Source organism: Tasmannia lanceolata, unplaced genomic scaffold (genome assembly GCF_043159265.1).
Source record: "Tasmannia lanceolata isolate RefF3 unplaced genomic scaffold, GAP_Taslan_0.1 ptg000005l, whole genome shotgun sequence".
In the NCBI taxonomy this organism is placed as follows: domain Eukaryota; kingdom Viridiplantae; phylum Streptophyta; class Magnoliopsida; order Canellales; family Winteraceae; genus Tasmannia; species Tasmannia lanceolata.
In genome coordinates, this window is record NW_027518682.1 from 4,148,099 (window position 1) to 4,168,804 (window position 20,706).

Genomic DNA, 20,706 nt, shown 5'->3' on the forward strand with positions numbered 1-20,706 from the left:
CCTGAATTTTATCTACTTATGACCCTAATCTCAATCTTGCCCTCTCAAATCTTTCTTCTTTTCTCATTGCCCTATCCCTCTCTCTCATCACTTGGAGATAGCGTGCAACTCGGGTTGAACACAACCCGGAAAAAAGTAGGGTCAGGTCGGGTTGAGTTTTCCTAGCCCGAGCTGAGTTTGGGGTGGGTTTTGGGTTGAGGGTTTGGCCAACTCGCCCCAAGTGAAACCCTACATTTTATACCTTTTTTTTTTGCAAGCTTAAAAACTCGGGTTAGATCCGGTTGAATTCAGGTCGGGTTGCGTTTAACCTCATCGGGTTGGAAATCGGGTCTGATCACGTTTGGGTTGGAAAAAAAGGGTTCCTCGAGCAGGGTTGGGGTGGCCTCGACCCGACCCGAGTTGCACGCCTACTTGGAGACACCAATTTATCACTATACCAAAAAAAAAAAAATAAAAATCCTGGATGCCAGACATGAGCATATGACCCTAGTAAACACTGGAAAATGTGCAACCAAACAAAGATAAAAAGTATTTCGCTTGTAGTTATATTACACAAAGGTAGAAATAATAAGAGTATAAGAAAGAAGGAAACCCATACAAAAAGTACGAAGCGAAGTGGAGTGAAGTGAAAGGAAGAGCAACAATACACATACAAAACGTAATGAAGTGAATGGGAGCAACAAACGAACCCCTCTATCATAAAAAACCTAATTTTGACATCTTGCAGGTTGGTTTGTTAAAAACAAAATCTCTCTCCCTCTCTCCCTCGCTACTCTCCTGAAACATTCGACCTCTCTCTCTCTCTCTCTCTCTCTCTCTCTCGTAGTCTCGTCATGATTCCCGCCACTCTCTTCCATCCAACTCCCAACCTCTAAACCCTAATTATCATCTTCACTTAAATCTCTCCAGGTAAAATCATCGAAACCCTCGAAAAAACACGAAATCTGATCGCCATTCTATTTATCCTCTCTCTTCGTCTCTGTAACTCTCGAATTCATCGTTTCTGACCTCAAGCACCGATTTTTAGGGTTCCTTTTGTTTCTTCGTATTTTTATTGTCCCGATTGGTTTCTTTTCAATTCGGATCGTTTTATTGATGGATCTATTTTGTGTTTTCTTATGGTCGGCAGAGAAAATCAAACAAAAGGAGGAACAAGATTTTGTATTTATGTCCCTCAATCAATCTAGGGCTGAGAGGAGCGAGTCACAGTCGAGAAAACCTGGTCGATCCGGGATCTCCGCTCAGCAAAGGAGCTTCTCGGGAGGCAGGGGGAAGGGCGGTGGGGGGACCGCCCCTCCGCTCTCTTCTTCTTCCTCGAATAGAAGGTATTTTTTTTTTTGGATTTTTGGTTGTTAGGTTTCATGATTCTAAAATTAGGGTTTTTGAAATGTTCTGTTTTTTTGGCGGTGTCTTCTTTTTTCTTGTTTTGTTGATGGTTTCGAATTTTGAGAAATCTAGTAATGGACAAGGAGCGCAGTCTAGGGCTAGGCTTGCTAGTGCTAATTCTGAATCTGGTGTCCCTGTTGCTAATTCTCGCACCGTACAGAATGGTTCTCATATCCATTCCTCAATCCAAGGTATGAAATTCCTGTTTTTCCTTTTTTGGGATAAAATGTTATCTTTCTTTCATTATCCTTTCCTTTCATTTTTTTTGTGGGTGCTATTTGGTTGATTTGGATTGTTTAGAATTAAGGGAGGAGCACATAGTATTGATTGAGCTGGAGAAATAGAATTTTGTGGGGATTTTCTTGTTTTTTTTTTTTATTGTTTATATTTGGGTTTTATAGGAGTATCAGATGCACCGGTACCGGGTGGTACCAAACCAATTGATTCATCTGCTCCGAGAGGCTCTCGAGTCCTTCCAAAGGCTCCATCGTCTCAGTCTGCTGCTGGACCTTCGGATTCTGGAGCACCCGTAACACCATCAAAAGGTAGCTTTTTATACTATTAAATTTGTGCTTTGTGAACTTGTTGGGTTGCTACTGAAAGTGGATTATGTGCGAGCAAATAACTGTTCCACATGATAGGTTTGATGTCTATATAGGTCGTAAGGAGTGGCCTCTTATTGTTATTTATCCATCATTGTTATTTCTTAACACCATTTTAATTCTTTCATTGAGGTTGTGTTCCTGCCTTTTTGGAAATCTAGACAATTAGCAATGTTATACTGAAGTGTTTTACCATGGTGTTCCCCCAGGCGATGCGTCCAAGGCCTTTCCTCTTCAGTTTGGGACCCTAAGTCCGGGGTTCATGAATGGAATGCAGGTATTTGTTTATTTATTTCCCATTTTGTTCATTGATTTTACAGTTCTTTTGGGATTGTCTCTTGTTTTAGTTCTGTCTTATTTTAATTTGTCTAAGTGGAACCATTCGGGGTGCCGTGTGTAATTGTAGATACCTGCCCGGACTAGCTCAGCCCCACCAAATCTGGATGAGCAGAAATGTGACCAGGTTTGTGTTCCCAAATCAGGTTACATGACCACCTCTCCCCTTGCCATTATGATACTGGGTTGAGTTATTTTCTTTTTAATTATTTCTTTCTGTTTACTGTCATATTGCATCTTCAATCATGAGCACTATCTCCGTGACTGCTATCATATGAGGAGCTCATAAGCAGACATGCCTTGTAGCACATGATAAATTTCAGATGTTTGGCTGAGCATTGGCATTGCTAACCTTTGTCTGTGTCTCTGTGTGTCCTTTTGTCTGTGTGTGTGTGTCTCTCTCTCTCTCTCTATATATATATATATATATGTGTGTGTGTGTGTGTGTGTGTGTGTCCAAGTAACAGTCATCATTGCAATCACCATTATGATTATCAATATCATTGAATTTGAATCCGTTGTTCAATGCCACATAATTCTCTCACGCAGGCACGCCATGATTCCATTAGATCTGTGCCACCGTTGCCAATCCCTTATGCTCCTAAGCCACAACAGCAACCGAGGAAGGATTCAGGTGTCACCAACCAATCTAACACCGTGGAGTCTCACCCACAAACACAGGCAAAGAGGGACGTACGTGTCCAAGTTCCGGCTGCCCGTGTTCCTGCCACGCCACAAAAGTCTTCTATTATTCCTATGACTGCAATGTCTATGCCCATGCCATTTCAGCAGCCACAAGTTCCTGTACAATTTGGGGGCCCTAACCCTCAGATTCAGTCACAGGGGGTCACAGCCAGTTCTCTGCAAATGCAAATGCCATTATCAGTGGGGAATGCTGCCCAAGTTCAGCAGCAAGTCTTTGTTCCAGGCCTTCAATCTCATTCTTTACAACAAGGGATGATGCATCCGGGCTTTGCACCTCAAATGGGCCATCATCAATTGCCCCCTCAGCTTGGCAACCTGGGAATCGGAATGGCCCCGCAATTCGCTCACCAGCAGGCTGGAAAATTTGCTGGTCCTTGCAAAGTCAAAATAACTCATCCAGACACTCATGAAGAGTTGAGGCTGGATAAAAGGACAGAGTCGTATTTGGGTGGTGCGCATTCCTCAGGACCGAGGTCTCATCCTAATGTGGCACCTCAATCCCAGCCCATCCCATCATTCTCACCTGCTCTTCCGATGAATTACTATTCGACTATACAACCTAATTCTTATAACCCGCCATCTATCTACTTTTCAGCTTCAACTTCTCTTCCTATGACAAGCACCCAGATGACTCCCGCTTCCTCTACTTCGAGATATAACTACACAGTTGGCCAGGGTGGGTCCACCATATCTTTCATGAACCCTTCTTCTCTCAATCCCCTGCCTGTTAGTAAGTCCGGGTCTCAGATGCTTGGCATTTCCGAACCTGTCAATTTGGAGCATGCTCATGATGGTCGTGCAATATCAGCTCCTCCCCCATCATCTTCAGTTCAAGTGACAGTGAAGCCAGCTTTTGGTCCACCTGCAGAAAAGACTGGGACTTCTTCCGTGATAGTTAGCTCACCTGCTATCAAGGGTGAACCACATAAATTATCAAAGCAGTCTGGGGAAGCCAGTTTTTCACCTCTGCAAAGGGGCAATGAGATTATTTCTGATAGTGGTGTTCAGCGGCCAAAATCTGTTTCCGAATCATCGGATACAACTTCATCTGATGTTGTGAGCAACTCAGAAGGCAGGAGAAGAGAACCCATTAGCAGGTCAGAATCCATAAAAGATCAACAACAAAAGCAGGGCAAAAAAGAACTGCGACAATCCCAGCAACAACACCAGGTACTGCATGCTAAGAATAACATGCAAATCTTTCTCCAATGTCACTTAATAGCTTTCAGGTCAAGTTTAGATTTCTTCGTAATATGGCTGACTTTTTCTTTTACTACCTTTTGGATGTGATTCTGCTTTGGTGCAGGTAGATGCTTCTGCCTCTGCAGGTACTTGGAAGTTGTCTTCGTTAAAGATTTCCGAGGACAGTGGTTCGTCTGGCTTAAATACTAGGCAAGCAGCCAAAAATTCTGAGAATTTGATGGCTCCTATTGAGGCAGTTGGAGTACCCGCCATGGAGAGCTTGCCTTATCCAAGTTTAGAGCATAGTGTTTCTTCTTTAGTCACAGGATCTGAAACTGAAGAAGGTGAATCTGTTCCTGCTACATCAAAATGCTCTGTAGTTGGCTTGGAAACATCAGCAAAAGCAATGACCGATGGTGTTCAAGATGGGGAGGGGGGTCCCTGTGAGCCATCAAACCCTTTCGGTCTCGAATTAGATGTGGCTATATCTGAAGATTTGGATTCTGTCCATCATGTTAAGCAAGGCGATTGTGTTCCAGAGGAGGTTGGACTAAAACAAGATACTATGGGAACAACAGAGATCCCAAAAACTGAAGCACCAGAGGGTTTAACCCAAGATTGCATTAACTTTAAAAAGCATACAGGATCTGCCCTTCCAGACTCTTCTGAAGGTGAAAAGCAAACAGAGATAGTATCACAGAAAGAAGTCGTAATAGAGGATTTGGAAGAAACAAATGCTATCAATGATCTGAATTTTAGAGAAACTGTACAGACGGATATGGATGAGGAGGCTGTGGGCTGTACCTCAAAAGTTGACAGAACAGCAGATAACAAAGATATGTCTGCTACTAGTGGTATTTCATTTACAAATGCTTATGAAGATAAAACTTCAACTTTAGATGCCTCTAAAATTAAAAGCGAAGAAAGAACACCCGATCAAGAAGTTGCAGTGACAGAATCTGGTTTATCTCGTCCAGAGACTCCTGATGCCCCCCCACCCTCTGTTTCATCTGAAATGGCCCGGAAACTCGATGAGAAATTTCCGGAGTTCACCTGTGGTAGTCAAATTTCTATTTCTGCAGCAGGATCTGGATCTAAGGATAAGATCTCTTTCGAACAGACTAGGGTAAAGAGTACTGGAAAAAAGAAGAAAAAAAGGGAAATTCTTTCGAAAGCAGATGCTGCTGGGACAACTTCTGATCTCTATATGGCTTACAAGGGCCCAGAGGAAAAGCAGGAGACTGCTATCACTTCAGAAAGTATAGAGAGTTCTTCAACCGTTGATGTGAAACAGCCATCTGTAAATGATACTGAGAAGGCTGCAATAGCAAGCGAGGAGGATGCACAAAGTAAAGCTGAACTGGAAGATTGGGAAGATGCAGCAGATATCTCTACTCCACAACTAAAAACATCAGAAAATGGGGAACATAGGAATAATCTTGATCAAAATGGAAGTGGGGATCTGTGTAAAAAGACATATTCTAGAGACTTCCTCATGACCTTTTCAGGGCAATGTACTGATCTGCCTGTAGGTTTTGAGATTGGATCTGATATAGCTAGCCTCTTGAATGTTCAAGTTGGTACTTCCTACCTTGTTGACCGTGAGCCATATCCAAGTACTGGAAGGGTTATAGATAGGCCAACTGGGGGACCTCGACTTGAGCGCCGTGGGAGTGGTACTTGGGACGATGACAAATGGAGCAAAGCACGTAATCTTACATCTGGACGTGACCCTCGACTAGATGTTGGTCATGGAGGTGCGGGTGTGAATTTTTGGCCTGGTCAAGGAGGCAATCATGGGGTTTTAAAGAATCCACATGGCCAGTCATATGGTCAGTATGGTGGTGGGATTCTCTCAGGGCCAATGCAATCGCTGGCACCTCCGGGAGGGATGCCACGGAATATCTTGGATGCTGACAAGTGGCAGCGTGCAACGGGGGTTCAGAGAGGTTTGATTCCTTCTCCTCAGACTCCATTGCAGGCCATGCACAAAGCTGAGAAAAAGTATGAAGTGGGTAAAGTGTCTGATGAGGAACAGGCCAAGCAAAGACAATTGAAAGGAATTCTCAACAAGCTAACACCTCAAAACTTTGAAAAACTTTTTGAGCAAGTGAAAGCGGTTAACATTGACAATGCAGACACTCTTACGGGCATTATCTCACAGATTTTCGATAAAGCTCTGATGGAACCAACTTTCTGTGAAATGTATGCGAACTTCTGCTACCATCTTGCTGGTGAGTTACCTGATTTCAGCAAGGACAATGAGAAGATTACTTTCAAAAGATTGCTGTTGAACAAGTGCCAGGAGGAGTTTGAAAGAGGAGAAAGGGAGCAAGCCGAAGCCAACAGAGTTGAGGAGGAGGGTGAGACTAAGCGGTCCAAGGAGGAAAGAGAGGAGAAAAAGGTCCAGGCGCGCAGGCGGATGCTGGGGAACATTCGATTAATTGGTGAGTTGTATAAAAAAAGGATGTTGACTGAGAGAATCATGCATGAATGCATTAAAAAATTGCTGGGCCAGTATGAGAGTCCTGATGAGGAAGATGTTGAAGCACTGTGTAAGTTAATGAGTACAATTGGGGAGATGATAGATCATCCCAAAGCCAAGGAACATATGGATTTCTATTTTGATATGATGTTTAAGTTGTCAAACAATCAGAAGCTATCTTCCCGGGTGAGGTTCATGTTGAAGGATGCAATTGATTTGAGAAAGAATAAATGGCAGCAAAGGAGGAAAATTGAAGGGCCCAAAAAGATTGAGGAAGTTCACAGGGATGCAGCACAAGAGCGGCAAGTACAAACAAGTAGATTGTCTCGTGGCCCTGGCCCTACTTCTTCAGCAAGAAGGGGGCAACCTGTAGACTACGGACCCCGAGGGTCCACTATGTTATCTTCTCCAAGCACCCAGCAGATGGGTGGTTTCCGTGGTATGCCACCTCAAGTTCGTGGATTTGGCACTCAAGATTTTAGGATGGAGGATAGAAATTCTTTTGACAGCAGGACACCATCAGTTCCCTTGCCTCAAAGGCCTATTGATGATGATGCCATTACCCTTGGCCCTCAAGGTGGTCTTGCTAGGGGGATGTCAATCAGAGGACAGCCACTGATGCCAAGCCTTCCCTTGCCTGATGTTTCTAGCACCGACGACTCAAGAAGGATGATGGCATTAGGTCCAAATGGTAACAATTCTGTATCGGACTGGTCACATTTTAACTCAAGGGAGGAACTCATGCCGAGATACATACCAGATAGGTTTATAGCAACGCCCACTTATGATCTGTCTAATTCCCAAGAACGTAATACATCTTTTGGGAATAGGGATTTAAGAAATGCAGATCGTTCTTTTGATAGATCGACGGTGACCTCCCCTCCCATGGGCCGTGTACAGGGATCTTCTACAAGGCCCCAAAATGTACCTTCTGAATCTGTAGTTTCTGAAGATCAGTTGCGAGCGTTGTCCATAGCAACGATACGAGAATTCTATAGGTAACATCTTTCATCTCATTTACAGTTAGAAATATATTATCTGTTTTCCTTATGGGAAGTGATATATCCGCCCCTTTTGATTACTTGGGACACCCAGCAGCAGTGTACGTGGCAATCAGCCCCATTGAATCCTTCTGACGTTAAGTACATCAGCCCCTCTCTAGTAATTGATACACTGCTGCTGGTTGTCCCAAGTAATAAAATGGGGCGGATATATCACTTCCCTTTCCTTATTGCTTAATCTATACTAATCTTTGAAAAGAATTTTAAACATAGCTAACATGCGAGGTAGAGGTTGTAGAGTCCTTCTTAGCTTACTTACTAGGCTATTGTTCTTTTTTTTAATTGTTGTTCATACTTTTTTTTTTTCTGTGTGTAAATCTGTCCTCACCATCTTTTTTTTTATTCCTGTAAATTCATATTGATTCTCTGCGAATTTGTTCAAATCACCTTTTGTTCTTCCTCAGGGACTCCGTGTCCCTTGGCTTCTTAAAACTATTTGACAGGATCGGGTGAAGGCTGTTTTTCTAGAACCAGTCGAAGAATGATCTTTGATCTATTCTATTGTTATAATATCATGTTGGAAATGCCCGGATTGGTTCACTATAAGGTAGCAAATACTTGCAAATATAGTTAAGATACTAGCCCGCCATATTCTGTAGGGAAAACTATGGTTTTATATTTCCACTGAAACTGACACAAAACAATCAAAATGTTTCTGTTTCTATCCTCGCCGAATCGATACCGAAACCGAAACGCATACCAAAACCAAAATCGTAAATGCATTATATGTGCAATGTGGTATTTGTATTATATATAAAAATTATAAGAATTTCATGTGAAATGTGGTATATACTGAATTATTAGACATGTTTGACAGCCAATGTCACTAGGTGCTTGATCTTATTAAACCATTATATAGTTTTCTTGCTTATGTGATGGTTTCTAAATGTGCATTTGTGCTTATTCTAGTATTTCCTGAATTTTTGTCCGAAAATTCTATTATTTGTATGTGTTTCCATATGTTTCCATGATTTTACCGGTTTCCACTGAAATTTTCAACCAAAATCAGAACGTTTCCGTGTCGATCGAATCCGAAACTGAAATTTAAAACCTTGGGGGAACAGAAAACGCAACAACATAGAAGTGGTGTAGAAGCAAAGTAATGTCGTATATTTAATTGGACCGAGTAATCTCACGGATATAATCTGGTGGTGTAGTATAATTAATTGGATAGTGTAAACCCAAGATAGAGTTTGTTTGGAAGAAAATGATGAAATATATACTGTGATTAGACTAGGTCTGAATGATGTCTCGAGGGTGGAGAGGCTTTTGGAAAGCTTCAGTGAAGAGCACTAAATAGTGCATATAATTTTCTCAACAATTCACACAGGAGCATTCTGACAAAAGAAGGTTTAGTTACCTAACATAGAGGAGAAGGCTTACATTGTAATATAATTACTGTCAGAGTAAAGCTCAATTGGTTCACTAACATAAAATTATGTCTGAGCAATTGTTAGAGACACACAATTTGTCTTTGTTGGCAATTTCTCTTCAAATTTGGCTTGTTTTGAAAGCTTAGATCTTTCAACCTCAAGAAATAGCTTTGGAATGGATTGCACTTTGGATGGATGAAATGTAATTGGTTTAGTCAAATATTTCCACCCATGATTTTTTGGATGGATGACGATGAACTGCAATTGGTTTAGTCAAATTTTCTAACCATGATTATTATTAAGTCATCTGTGCCTCTCTCATCCTAGTTGATTTGCCATAGTGATCAAATTGAATTGAGCAAGTCCTGAGAGTTGTTGTATATGAGGGATTGCTATACTATTGAGGACACAGGGCCCACTACCTAGGAGGTTCTGCTCCTTTGTAGAACCATTGAACTTCATATGGCAAAGTAGTTTCCTGCCAGAATTGTACCTTATCAATGCCATATCTTGGCCACCACAACCAGATGACCTTGTGTTGTGTGAGATACGAGCAAAAGGAACAAAACATGGTACAAAATCATAGATGATGATAGATTGCGAGCTAGCATGAGAGCCCTGAGTCTCACTCAGTCCTCAACTATTGCTAAAACTTGTACGGTATTTTTTGTGTGTTTTTAATGGTGAAGATTTATTAGGAAAGAGAGGAAAGCACAATGACCGAGATGGTCAGAAACAACACCTAAAAAAAGTGAAAAAAAAAACTACTGATAAAACCTCAAGGAGCAAGATGATAAAAGGCTTCTAACTCCAATATAGCCACCCAAACCAGGCTAAGATGGCATGCCTCACTATTAGCTGAGCATTGCACATGCTGAAAAGATGTGGAACGTCTCTCTACCAAGTCCAACACCTCTTCGATGGCATTCACAGAGTGCCAAGAATAGTTGACATTGTCTCTACCCCAATTAATGATGTTGAACGAATCATTCTCCATATTAAGTCAGTCTAGAAGAAACTGATCCACAAGCAACATCTTGGTCAACGTGGCTTGGACTTGGATTGCTAGAATATTTATTGCCAACTGGACTAGAGAACGCCCGCTTGACCTCTCTCCTCACTACAGAGGTACCCCCGTAATGCAAGCAGGATCAGAGTTCTCCAAGCTAGTATTGAGATACTGTTGCTATGACTGTGTACTGTGTCTATGACTGTTGCTGCTAGTATTGAGATACCTGCAGCCACGACCCTAACTACGACATTGGCCTCGAAAGCATCCTCATCCAGTTTGATTATTGGAGAAATAAAACTCCTCAAAGTTATCCAAAGAATGAATGTTGGATGCATGAGGCTTAGATAAGTTTGAGACAGCTATGTCTGCAGACATTATGCTCTCATGGTGAAGACACAAAACTCTGAGATCAATGACTATTGGAATGGTTGGTCTGGTGAGGATCTTGCTTTTTTTTTTTTTGAAAGATGACGAAAATATATTAAGATCATACGAAGAATACATGCATGGGGGACTAGTAGTCCCCCAAATATTACAACGTATGAAGACCTAGGACAATCCAAGTCGAAGAACACAAAAAGGACAACTATAAAACCAATCATTGGCCCTCCCAAATGTCTTCCAGGTCCACCAAAAAGCAGTTCTGAATTCATCACGGTCCAACCATTTTCCAAAATATTCTTCCCATTTCCAAGCATTAGGAATACCCCTGAAATTTCAAATTTTTTTACTAAAGCCATTGCGATCTTCCACCGAAGGTCTTGAAATCTACTGGGGCCATTATTCTTTTAGGGAACTTCATTTTATCCTATCCTCAAAAAGATCCTCTCAACTATACACTTGCCTAGTGCCTTTAACAAAATACCTCCCATACAAGGTTCCTAAGGACAAATCTTCCAGCATCCTAATATGTACTTTCCTATACATGGACAACCTACTATCGAACTTCAAAAGGCTCTCCCTAAGGTGAGCATTTCTTTAAGTCCGACAGAAGCCTTTCCATCTCATATGTAAAGACCTCCTCGTCAAGGTTAGTAGCCGGGGTCCTTGACATTCGGGTCCGTTACCTCAGGTGCACTTTTCTGTTTAATCATAGCCTGCAGTTTCTTAATTCCTGATTCCTTGTCGTCTTCCCATCTTAACTGCCTCGAGGTCTTTTCCTCCTCCAAGACCTTGATGAAGAAGGGATGCTTATGCATCGGTGAGTGGGTTTCCTTAACATTATGTGACCCAGATACAGTGAAGAATGTTTCCGGCCTCCTATTAGCCGCCTCCTTAAAGAGCTTCCACTGTCTTTTCAAGAAGTCTCTGATGAGTTCTCTCGGTGTTGGCGCTAATTTAGAAGCCAATTCTTCAGTGTAAACCATTGCCTTTACCCTGCTTAATGTTTTCTCTATCTCAGATAACTCCACAATACGCTTCCTTTTCCGGTCCGCCATGGAGGAGGAGGACCGGGGTAAGGCGGTATCGTTCAAGTTTTCTATCTGGTTTTCTCGAGTGTTTTCTCTACTCTTAATGAAATCGAAAAGACGAGAATTCCTTATTATGTATATCACCGCCACGAAGGGACCTCCGACCAAGGGACAGGTGTCCATACACATACTCCTATCTGCGTACAAAAAACTCCTCCTGCCATAAATGTGCATTAATGACGCCGTATTACTCATTGACATCCATCCCAACTCGAGGAAACCTTTTCGACTTCCCATGATGAGGAAAACTTTCAAGAGAAGAATACTTAAAATAATGAGTATTAAAATTCCTTAAATGCTTATCCCAAAAATTGATCCCTGTCCTTCATTTAATTAGAAGTGTTTATTCCTTAGCGAAATCTGCCTTAAAAACTTATCGATACTGGCAATGGCTGGGGTCAATAAATAGCAGATGCACCTTCTCCGAGGCCCCCCACATCCAAGCACCATCATCCAGATTTTGGAGGGACCGAAATAGACTTCATCCACAAGCAACACTTACCTTTGGGATTTGAGCAACCAATCTAGATTGAATTCACAAGGGTCGCAGCATCATATTTCTTTTTATTCTTCAGCCCTTCGGAAGGAATTTTAATGAGAGCATCCATGAATTTCATAGGAGATTTTCCTCGGGGATACCCCTTATGGCGGCCAGACCCATCCACTTTAAAATTTTGCCACCATGCAAAGCTAGATTTCCACTTGCGAGGTCTGGGTTTTGACCTAAAGGATATCCCGGAAGAAGGGAACCCAGAAATCCCATATTTAGAGCCTCCCAAAACTTTCCTTAATTTCGCAAGACTCTCCATCTGGGTCAACAGGCGAGCCAAGCTAGCACTCCTAGCACGCCTGGACGAGTGACAAGGACCCTTCAACTTGAAACCTTCCTCACTAGGGTCCAGAACAGTGGGAAGAAGGCTATCTTGTACAGGTTGAAAGTTTGATGATCCCAAGGCACCTCCATCATTCACAGGAGGATCAGAACGGGGGAAAAGATCTTTCTTCGTATTTCCTGACATTGCAGCTGAGCAGTGAAATTTGAAATTTGAATTCAGACGAGCGGGCCCCAAGGGATCAGCTGCTCTCCTTCCCTGAAGATCCAGAGACTGTAAAGGAGGTCCCATCACCATTGTCGACGGCTACCTATCCAAAATCGGAGTATCCTTCCCCGAAGATGGTAGCTCCGAACAATGGTCTGGCTCCGAAGGAGCAGAGATGGAACTGTGAAGTACTGGCCCAAGATCCAAATTTGGGCAAGGGAAGCAGGTAATTTCCACCATGAAGAAAGGATTTTGGCAGACACAAAGCTCATATATAATCACAGCTCCAAGTGGATAAAGAGTGCAGTTGACTATTCCATACCTCGATACCTTTAGCCAGGGTCTCAGCACCCTCCTCCACTGAATCAAACATGAATAAAACTTCGTCCTGTGATAAGATACTCGGGCAAGGGAGGGATGGGGTATCCAGGGGCGATGCCAGAAATTTTGCACAAGGGGGCAAAAATTATAGTAATTTTTTTCTCCAAACAAATGAAAGCAATATTATAGTTTCCAAAAAAAACCCTCATATATATTCCATCACCAACATACATTAAGATAAACAAAAATGACATCTTACAATTTTAGAGTGCAAAACCTAATAACATGACCCATAAAAATGGTAAAATTAAAATTTTAAACTTATTTTCTATCTTAGGGATGATTGGAAAGGGGGGCATATTTTTTAAAAAAGGGGGTAAGTATAAAAAAATATTAAAAAATAAAGGTATATTTTTTTCTCCCAAAAAATTAAGGGGGGCAATTGTCCCTCTTCCCTTTCAAGTGCCATCGCCCCTGAGGGTATCTCATGCTCCTTTAGCCCACATCCAAAGATCATTCAGGGACCCATAAGTCATCTTCCTCCTTCCAATCAAGCAGGCTTTTAAGGTGTCAAACCTTGATTCCACCTCCTTGCCTAATATAGATAAAAGCGGAAAACCGCCCTCGAGATGAGAGGATCGTCCCAGAGTCCGGCGTCATCCTTACTGGTGTGGTTTGCGTCAGGGATTGGAGTACCCTTCTTTCTGTTCAAATGGCACCTCCGACATCTGCCCGCAATATGAAATTATGATAATCGCAAGATAAAGAATCCCAGTCTGCCGGCCTTCAGAGTGATTTCCCCTTGTTTCTTGTTTTCCATAACTTATTCTTTAGAGATGGGGTAACTCCAGATATGTGATCTCTCTTGCTCTGTTTACACCATCGACAACAACTCCGCCATTTAAAGTTGTAGTAAGCACAAGATAAGCAGAGCCAATCCCCCACCCGCCTTTCCATTTTTTCCAAGTTCGACCGCCCCTAAGATAGATTATCACCCCATTTTGCTTCTATTCTTGCTTCTATTCTACTTTCTTAAATAATGCTCCTAGAAAGCAGCTGATCTTGTCATAATCTATTGTCATTACTAAAACGATGCTTGAACTGTGAAGCAGTTTTGCAATTAATTCAAGGGATACATCTAAAAAGTTCTTTGATTTTAAACAATGTATGAGGAGCATAATGTGTATTCAACCTTGTTATCATCCTTGTTGGGCTGCTGAATTTTAGAAAATTGGTCAACAAGATTGATGCAGATATTAGGATTTATTTCCACATTATTTAGTTTCTAGTATTTTTATTTTCATGTTATTAGTTTCTAAAATTTTATTTCCATGTTTTAGTTTCTAGAATTTTATTTTCCATGTTATTTTTAGGAATTCTTATTTTAGTAGGTTTCTATCTTTTAACTTGTTTATTTGCCTATATATAGGCCTCTTTACAGCTTATTTTGTAACTTTGATGATTAATACAATTGATTGAGAGCTTCTCCCCTAGATTTCTATTCTTCCCTCTCTTCTTCTACTTCTCTTCTCCTATTCCTCTTCTATTTCTCCCTAATTTCGTCTCTTCTTCAGGTTGTTTTCGTCTCTTCTTCCCCTATTTTTCTTCTTCTATCCCCTTTCGTCTATTTCTCTCCCCTTTCTTCTATTTCCCTTCACGGTGCTGCATCAATTTGATATCAAAGCGAAAGATCCAAGAGCAAAAGGTCCAAAGATCCAAGTCAACGGCGAATTGTTCTCCGCAGAAATCACAGCCTAAATTTTTTCACTCAACCGAGATCCCATCTTTTCCCCTTGAACCCACTATCAGATTACCTCTGAAACCGCCCACTACCACCTCTAAAACCCCCGTTATTTACAGTCAAACATCATCTTTCACACCCTTTGCTGCCCACGATAGTCGCAAGCTCTACTAATCATACCCTAAACCAGTCACTTCAGCCAATTTGTGAACAGATTTCTACCCAGATTTGACACCCATAACACTCCTGTCCTGCCCTAACCTGCAACTCAAACCCTTCGATAAAACCCTATTTCCATACCCCGTAATTCCTTGTTTCAGCCGTAACCCCAACCAATTTCAGACCTTATCTTGTGGATTTTGATGCAATAAATTAGCAGCAAGGATCGTGGTTTCACTATCTTGGATCACCACTTCCTGATTTAGCCATTAACCCTACTGTTGCCAAAGAGAAGGAGCCACACTCCCTGGGCCGCATCCACTGCTACGTAGTTAGGCCACCATTGTTCTCCGGCCATTTTCCTCTTCTCCGGTTGGACTTGTGAGGAAGAAGGAAACTCTGCAGTTTCTTCTTTTACGGAACCAACAAAAGTAAATTTACCATAGGAAAGTGTTCCTTTCCTTGTGTACGTGTTATTCAAAAGAGAAGGCACCCCCCAAGAAAAATCAGAAAAAAAAGAAGAAACGAAAAGAGAAAATTCCCTCTCTCTATACTTTCTATTTCTACCCATCTCATTTTCTCTCTCCTCACCCGAGCCATTTCCGCTCTCAAAATTTGATCTTGTAGACAACAGTAAAGTTGTTTGTGACAACTCTTCTTCTACTTCTCTTCTCCTATTCGTCTTCTATTTCTCCCTAATTTCGTCTCTTCTGTTCTCTCTTCGTCAATTCTCTTCTCTCCCTAAAGTCGTCTCCTCTTCAGGTTATTTTCGTCTCTTCTTCCCCTATTCTTCTATTTCTCTCCCCTTTCGTCTATTTCTCTTCCCTTTTCTCAACTTTTTCTTCACGGTGCTGCATCAAAGATTCTTCATTTTAGCCAGGTATTACTGTATGATGGATTTGCTGTTCTTATTGTTTTGAAGTTCTACCTGTAGCTGCATGATCCGAGATTCAGATTGCTTGGAATAGAACATATGTAATGTTTTCCACAAGCCTTTAGCTGACATAACATCTAGAACCCGAGAGGGAACTTTGGGTGAAAGAGTTGAATTGATCCACATGACGATAAGATAGCGAGAGCCCTATTTAGGATTATGCTTCCATCAAGTTATGGTAGTTTCAATAGATTTACCATATACTTGCGCATTTTCCCTTCACTCTTTTTTTCTTTTTCTTTTTTGAAGGAAAAGGGATTTTATTAATAAGAAACCACAACTACAACGGCGACCGAGATGGTCAGATTAAAAAAGGAAACAGGACAGATACTAGAAATTCAGCCACTTTGGCTCAAGGAAAGAGGGAATCAAAAACTTCCAGGCGAAGCCTAGTGACTCCCGCTTGAGCTAGACCATCAGCCTCAGAATTGGCCGCCCTTCTGACATGCCGAAAGGAAACTGGATAGGCCTCCACTCTATCTTAAATCTCATCCATCAGGAGCGCAAACTTCAAGGGGGGTGTCTTCCAAGCAACCATCTAATAACATTGAGGGAGTCTCTCTCCACCACAAGAGCTGACATGATACTGCCATCTGGCAGCCTAAGGCCCTGAAGGATTGCCCTTAGCTCCGCTTCATTAGAGTCAGCTATCCCAGTAGGACCAAAGGAAGCCCATTTTGTGCCTCCCCTCTCATCCCTTAGTAGGCCTCCAATTCCAACCGGCCTCGGATTACCAAAACTCAAGCCTTGACTCTTTCTTTCCAAACCAGCTCGCGCAGGGCAAGAGATGTCCCTTCGAGACGTTGAATAAGTCATTGGGCACGAATAACTAGGAGAATCTCATCATTCCAAAGGAGAAATTATCATGGGTCAACTTAGAGTGGAGAAAGCATTTTAAAGGAAGGAAAAGAGGAAGAGGAGGACAATTGTAGATTCTTGATTTCTGAAGTCAACTGGAATTAAAGAAAAGACAAGATTATAAAGGGGGGTAGAGATTGCTCCTTGTACAAAACAACCTAATGGACCTCAAACTTTGCTAATAAACCAGCTAAAGCATTGGACAATCAGAAAAGAGGAGAAAAAGAAACGTCAAAATTGTGATGGATGGACAAAGCATTGTTGGGGAAATGGTTGTGGAAATTTGGAGAAGATAGAGGGCACCTCTGGAGAATTATGATGGATGTAAAATATGGTTCCGGCAATGGAGGATGTGATTCTTTGGACAAATACAAGAACAAAGTGACTATAGTCTATTAGGATATCGTGAAATTCAAGTCCTTGATTTTGTTTCAGATTGGGAGATGGGGATAGGATCAGATTTTTGTTAGAGAATGGTGCAGTAATAGAACATTTAAGGATGACTTTTCCCTACTCTTTAGTGTGGCTTCCCATAAAGAGAGTAGTTTGGTTGATTATTAGAGCAGAAATGTAGAATCAACGGATCCGTAGAATGGGATATAAGATTATGTAGAAACTTCTTCGATTGGAGATAGATGATGTTGCTTCTTTCGGGTCCAGAATTAACTCGATAACATTAAGAGACGAGAAAAGGACAAAAGACCTCTAGACATTTTTTGGGTTTAATCTTATATACAAATGGTTTTGAAACTATGATTTGTTTTTTTTTACTTATAATGGTTTTAATAGTTTTTTAGATATGAGATAGTTAATGGCTTCCAAAGTGACCTTATTGTACCATTTACAAGTATGATAAATGTAACAATTTTGGTGTCATCCAAAAATTTCACTCTTTTTTTAGGGATTGCAGATAAAAAAACATCAGCATCTTGATTAGGCAGAATCAATCAATGTCGTTATGCTCATAGTATATCTTCTGAATTCTATCATTCAAACAAAAAAATCTTCCGAGTTGTGTGTGGAAGAAAGTCTGACAATTTGTAGGCCAAGCCCCACCCCATAATCGCAGTTGTTACAGCAAATGATATCATCCTCATTTTATTTCAGTAAAATGACATTTAGGCCATGTATGGCAATCATGAAACTTTTTTCCATGGAATGCTAATTTATCAAGTAGCAAGAGAGGGGCAACAAGGGTGTGGGAGGAGAGAATTCAGAGGCATGGATGAGGGTGAAAAGTGGGCAAAAAATACCTTTGGAGATGTGACACCGGTTGGTACTTTCAGTGTATAATCCTTTTTTAATCAGCCGTAGAAATGCATCCACTCATTTTCTCCCCAAATCCAGGCCCTCTTTATGATCATAAGCCTTCTTGAAATCCACCTTCAATGAATGCCCGACCTATCGTTTTGCTATTTGAATGTAGACATTTATTACCTATAAGGGTCTCGTCTAGGATTTATTTCTCTTTGGTGGAAGTCTCTTAGAATGGAGAAATGATACCAGATTAGCACTAGGGTTATGATCTTTTTTTATTTTCATTTTTCCTATGTGAAAACAGTTGGGGCCTGAAGATTCCAACTACCCTTAGATTCCAGAGAGCCCAATTAAGAAAAAAAAAATGAACATTTTAACTGTGATGAGGTTATCAGGGTTTGGTTATGCACATTTGAGTTACCACCTCCTGATCACTTGTACTCCCCCAAACATCTGACTGCATTTTCCAACAGAGCAATTGGTGCATTGATCTTTGCAGGGTTAATGCTTTTTGCCTTGACCATGGAGAGATAAGAGACAACATGAATTAGTAACTGCATCCAATCTCCGAAAAAGTCCCAATTGTTTTCGAACTTCAATTTTTGTAATGGGATATTCACGGAATCACCGTGAATAGTATCAACCTTTATATCTATAGGTTTGTGGATAACCCTAATTTTGGTTTAATGGTACATCCCATCAGGGGACAACCAGACTTCAGTTTATCTCTCTCAACTTGGATGCAATGAGGTGGGCCGTGGAAAGTTTTGAACTAAGCAAATGCTCCTTGGCAGAAAATTCAGGATCTACCTCTGTAAGCCAATTGTAAGGCCCTCTTGGTTGAATGGTACATCCCATCAGGGGACAACCAGACTTCAGTTTATCTCTCTCAACTTGGATGCAATGAGGTGGGCCTTGGAAAGTTTTGAACTAAGCAAATGCTCCTTGGCAGGAAATTCAAGAATCTACCTTTGTAAACCAATTGTAAGGCCCTCTATGTCGTGGATTCCCTTATGGAGGAGGGTGTTGAAAGGATTGAATTTTCCTTTGGTGTGTTATGCAGAGGGAGAGAGATTTAATTCATTTTTATCTATGTGAATTTTCATCAACTAGCTTTGCTTGCAACCTGTGAGATTTGATTTTGTATTGTGAGATTTCATGAATTTTTATCAACTAGCTTTTATTGCTAGTTTCTACTTCTTTTTTTTGTTTGAAAAAGTAATAAAAATTAAAATAAGGTTCCCTCAGAATAGCCTTTGTTGCTATTTGTGAGACTTTTATTTTCTATTCCGCTTTGCAACTCTCTGTTTTAAGCATGTGGGTTAAGAGTTGAACTTACTATCACTATTTGATTGGCACTGTTTCATTTTTCACTTTCTTGTGTCATGTAATACTGGCAAACTGTAGGGTATCTGTGAAGGAAAAAAGGGAAACTGTGAATAGTGTACCTTTTGCATGCTTTCTAATTGCTGACAGTATCACCTGTGAAATTGGAAGAAGTTCACTGTTATATTTGTATACACTTTTGTTTTTATGTTTTAGTTTGCACGCTTAAAACTGGTTTTAATTTTCAGCCTTAGGGACGAGGATGAGGTTCGTTTTTTCATCAAAGAATTGAACTCCCCAAATTTCAACCCCAACATGGTTACTCTCTGGGTCACAGACTCTTTTGATAGGAAGAACGATATTGACCGGGATCTCTTAGCCAAGCTTCTTGTTAATCTCTGCAAGTCTCAAAATAGCTTGCTAAGTCAACTACAACTTGTCAAAGGGTATATAACAAATCTCCCTACAAAACTGACAGAAGTTTTCCCACCGTATTTTCGATCTGACATAGTTTATTTGTTATTGTTTCCTGCTCGCTACTTGTTTCTTTGCCAGGTTTGAATCCGTGCTCGCTTTCTTGGAAGATACTGTTACAGATTCTCCTAAGGCAGCTGAGTATCTTGGTCGCATATTTGCTACAGTTATCTTAGAAAATGTCGTTCCATTCAGAGAGATTGGATGCTTAATACATGAAGGAGGGGAAGAGCCGGGAAGCCTTCTTCAAAGTGGGATTGCATCAGATGTTCTTGTTAGCATTCTTGAGATCATAAGAAAAGAGAAAGGGGACTCTGTTTTAAATGAGATCCGGGTGAACTCCAATCTACAGTTGGAGGATTTTCTACCCCCGGATCCAGTCAGATCAAGAAAGTTGGATGCATTTATTATGTAAACAATGCTCTATATTGAGTAAGAAATTCATGTGTAGGCCTTTCAGGGTAACTTTTTTTCAGGGCTCTAATGTATTGGGTGTCTTTTTCCATTCCTTCTCAATCTTGCAAAAGTTTCATGCAAATTTCTGGAAGATCAATTCAGCAACTGAGGAGCAGCCCTATCAATGGCTCATTGTGAGAGGTATTTGACTCCCAAACTCCCCTTGCGTTTGGATTTCTGGACATCGTATTCCGATTAACGGAATGATTTAGGTTGCCATTTTGGAAACCTCTAGACATTATTTTTTTGGGTTTAATCTTATATGCAAATGGTTTTGAAACTATGATTTGTTTTTTTTTTACTAATAATGGTTTTAATAGTTTTCAGATATGAGATAGTTAATGGCTTCCAAAGTGACCTTATTGTACCATTAACAAGTATGATGAATGTAATGCAGATAAAAAAACATCAGCATCTTGATTGGGCAGAATCAATCAATGTGGTTATGCTCACAGTATATCTTCTGAACTCTTATCATTCAAAAAAAATAAAAAATCTTCCGAGTTGTGTGTGGAAGAAAATCGAC

At 40.9% G+C, this 20,706-nt stretch overlaps 1 protein-coding gene across 2 annotated transcripts; it reads left to right on the forward strand.

The window, feature by feature from the left end:
• The first annotated feature begins 591 nt into the window (after window positions 1–591).
• Window positions 592–20,229, forward strand: LOC143877142 (eukaryotic translation initiation factor 4G-like). Of its 2 annotated transcripts, none has more exons than XM_077379008.1 (10): window positions 592–727; window positions 1,130–1,325; window positions 1,459–1,577; window positions 1,788–1,931; window positions 2,198–2,265; window positions 2,395–2,451; window positions 2,874–4,199; window positions 4,336–7,694; window positions 19,499–19,696; window positions 19,806–20,229. In XM_077379008.1, the coding sequence occupies exons 2-10, from the start codon at window positions 1,168–1,170 to the stop codon at window positions 20,137–20,139; spliced, it is 5,763 nt and encodes a 1,920-aa protein (XP_077235123.1). In that variant the 5' UTR covers window positions 592–727; window positions 1,130–1,167; the 3' UTR covers window positions 20,140–20,229. The 2 variants fall into 2 exon arrangements, with proteins under 2 accessions (XP_077235123.1, XP_077235122.1); XM_077379007.1 differs by having other exon boundaries at window positions 676–909.
• The last annotated feature ends 477 nt before the right edge of the window (window positions 20,230–20,706 follow it).

Bases quoted from the DNA above. Each gene is read 5' to 3' on its own strand.
- LOC143877142 (XM_077379008.1), top strand. From the start codon at position 1,168: ATGTCCCTCAATCAATCTAGGGCTGAGAGGAGCGAGTCACAGTCGAGA. The intron at 1,326-1,458 runs GTATTTTTTTTT...TGAGAAATCTAG, and splicing joins TCTTCTTCCTCGAATAGAAG to TAATGGACAAGGAGCGCAGT. The intron at 7,695-19,498 runs GTAACATCTTTC...TTTAATTTTCAG, and splicing joins ACGATACGAGAATTCTATAG to CCTTAGGGACGAGGATGAGG.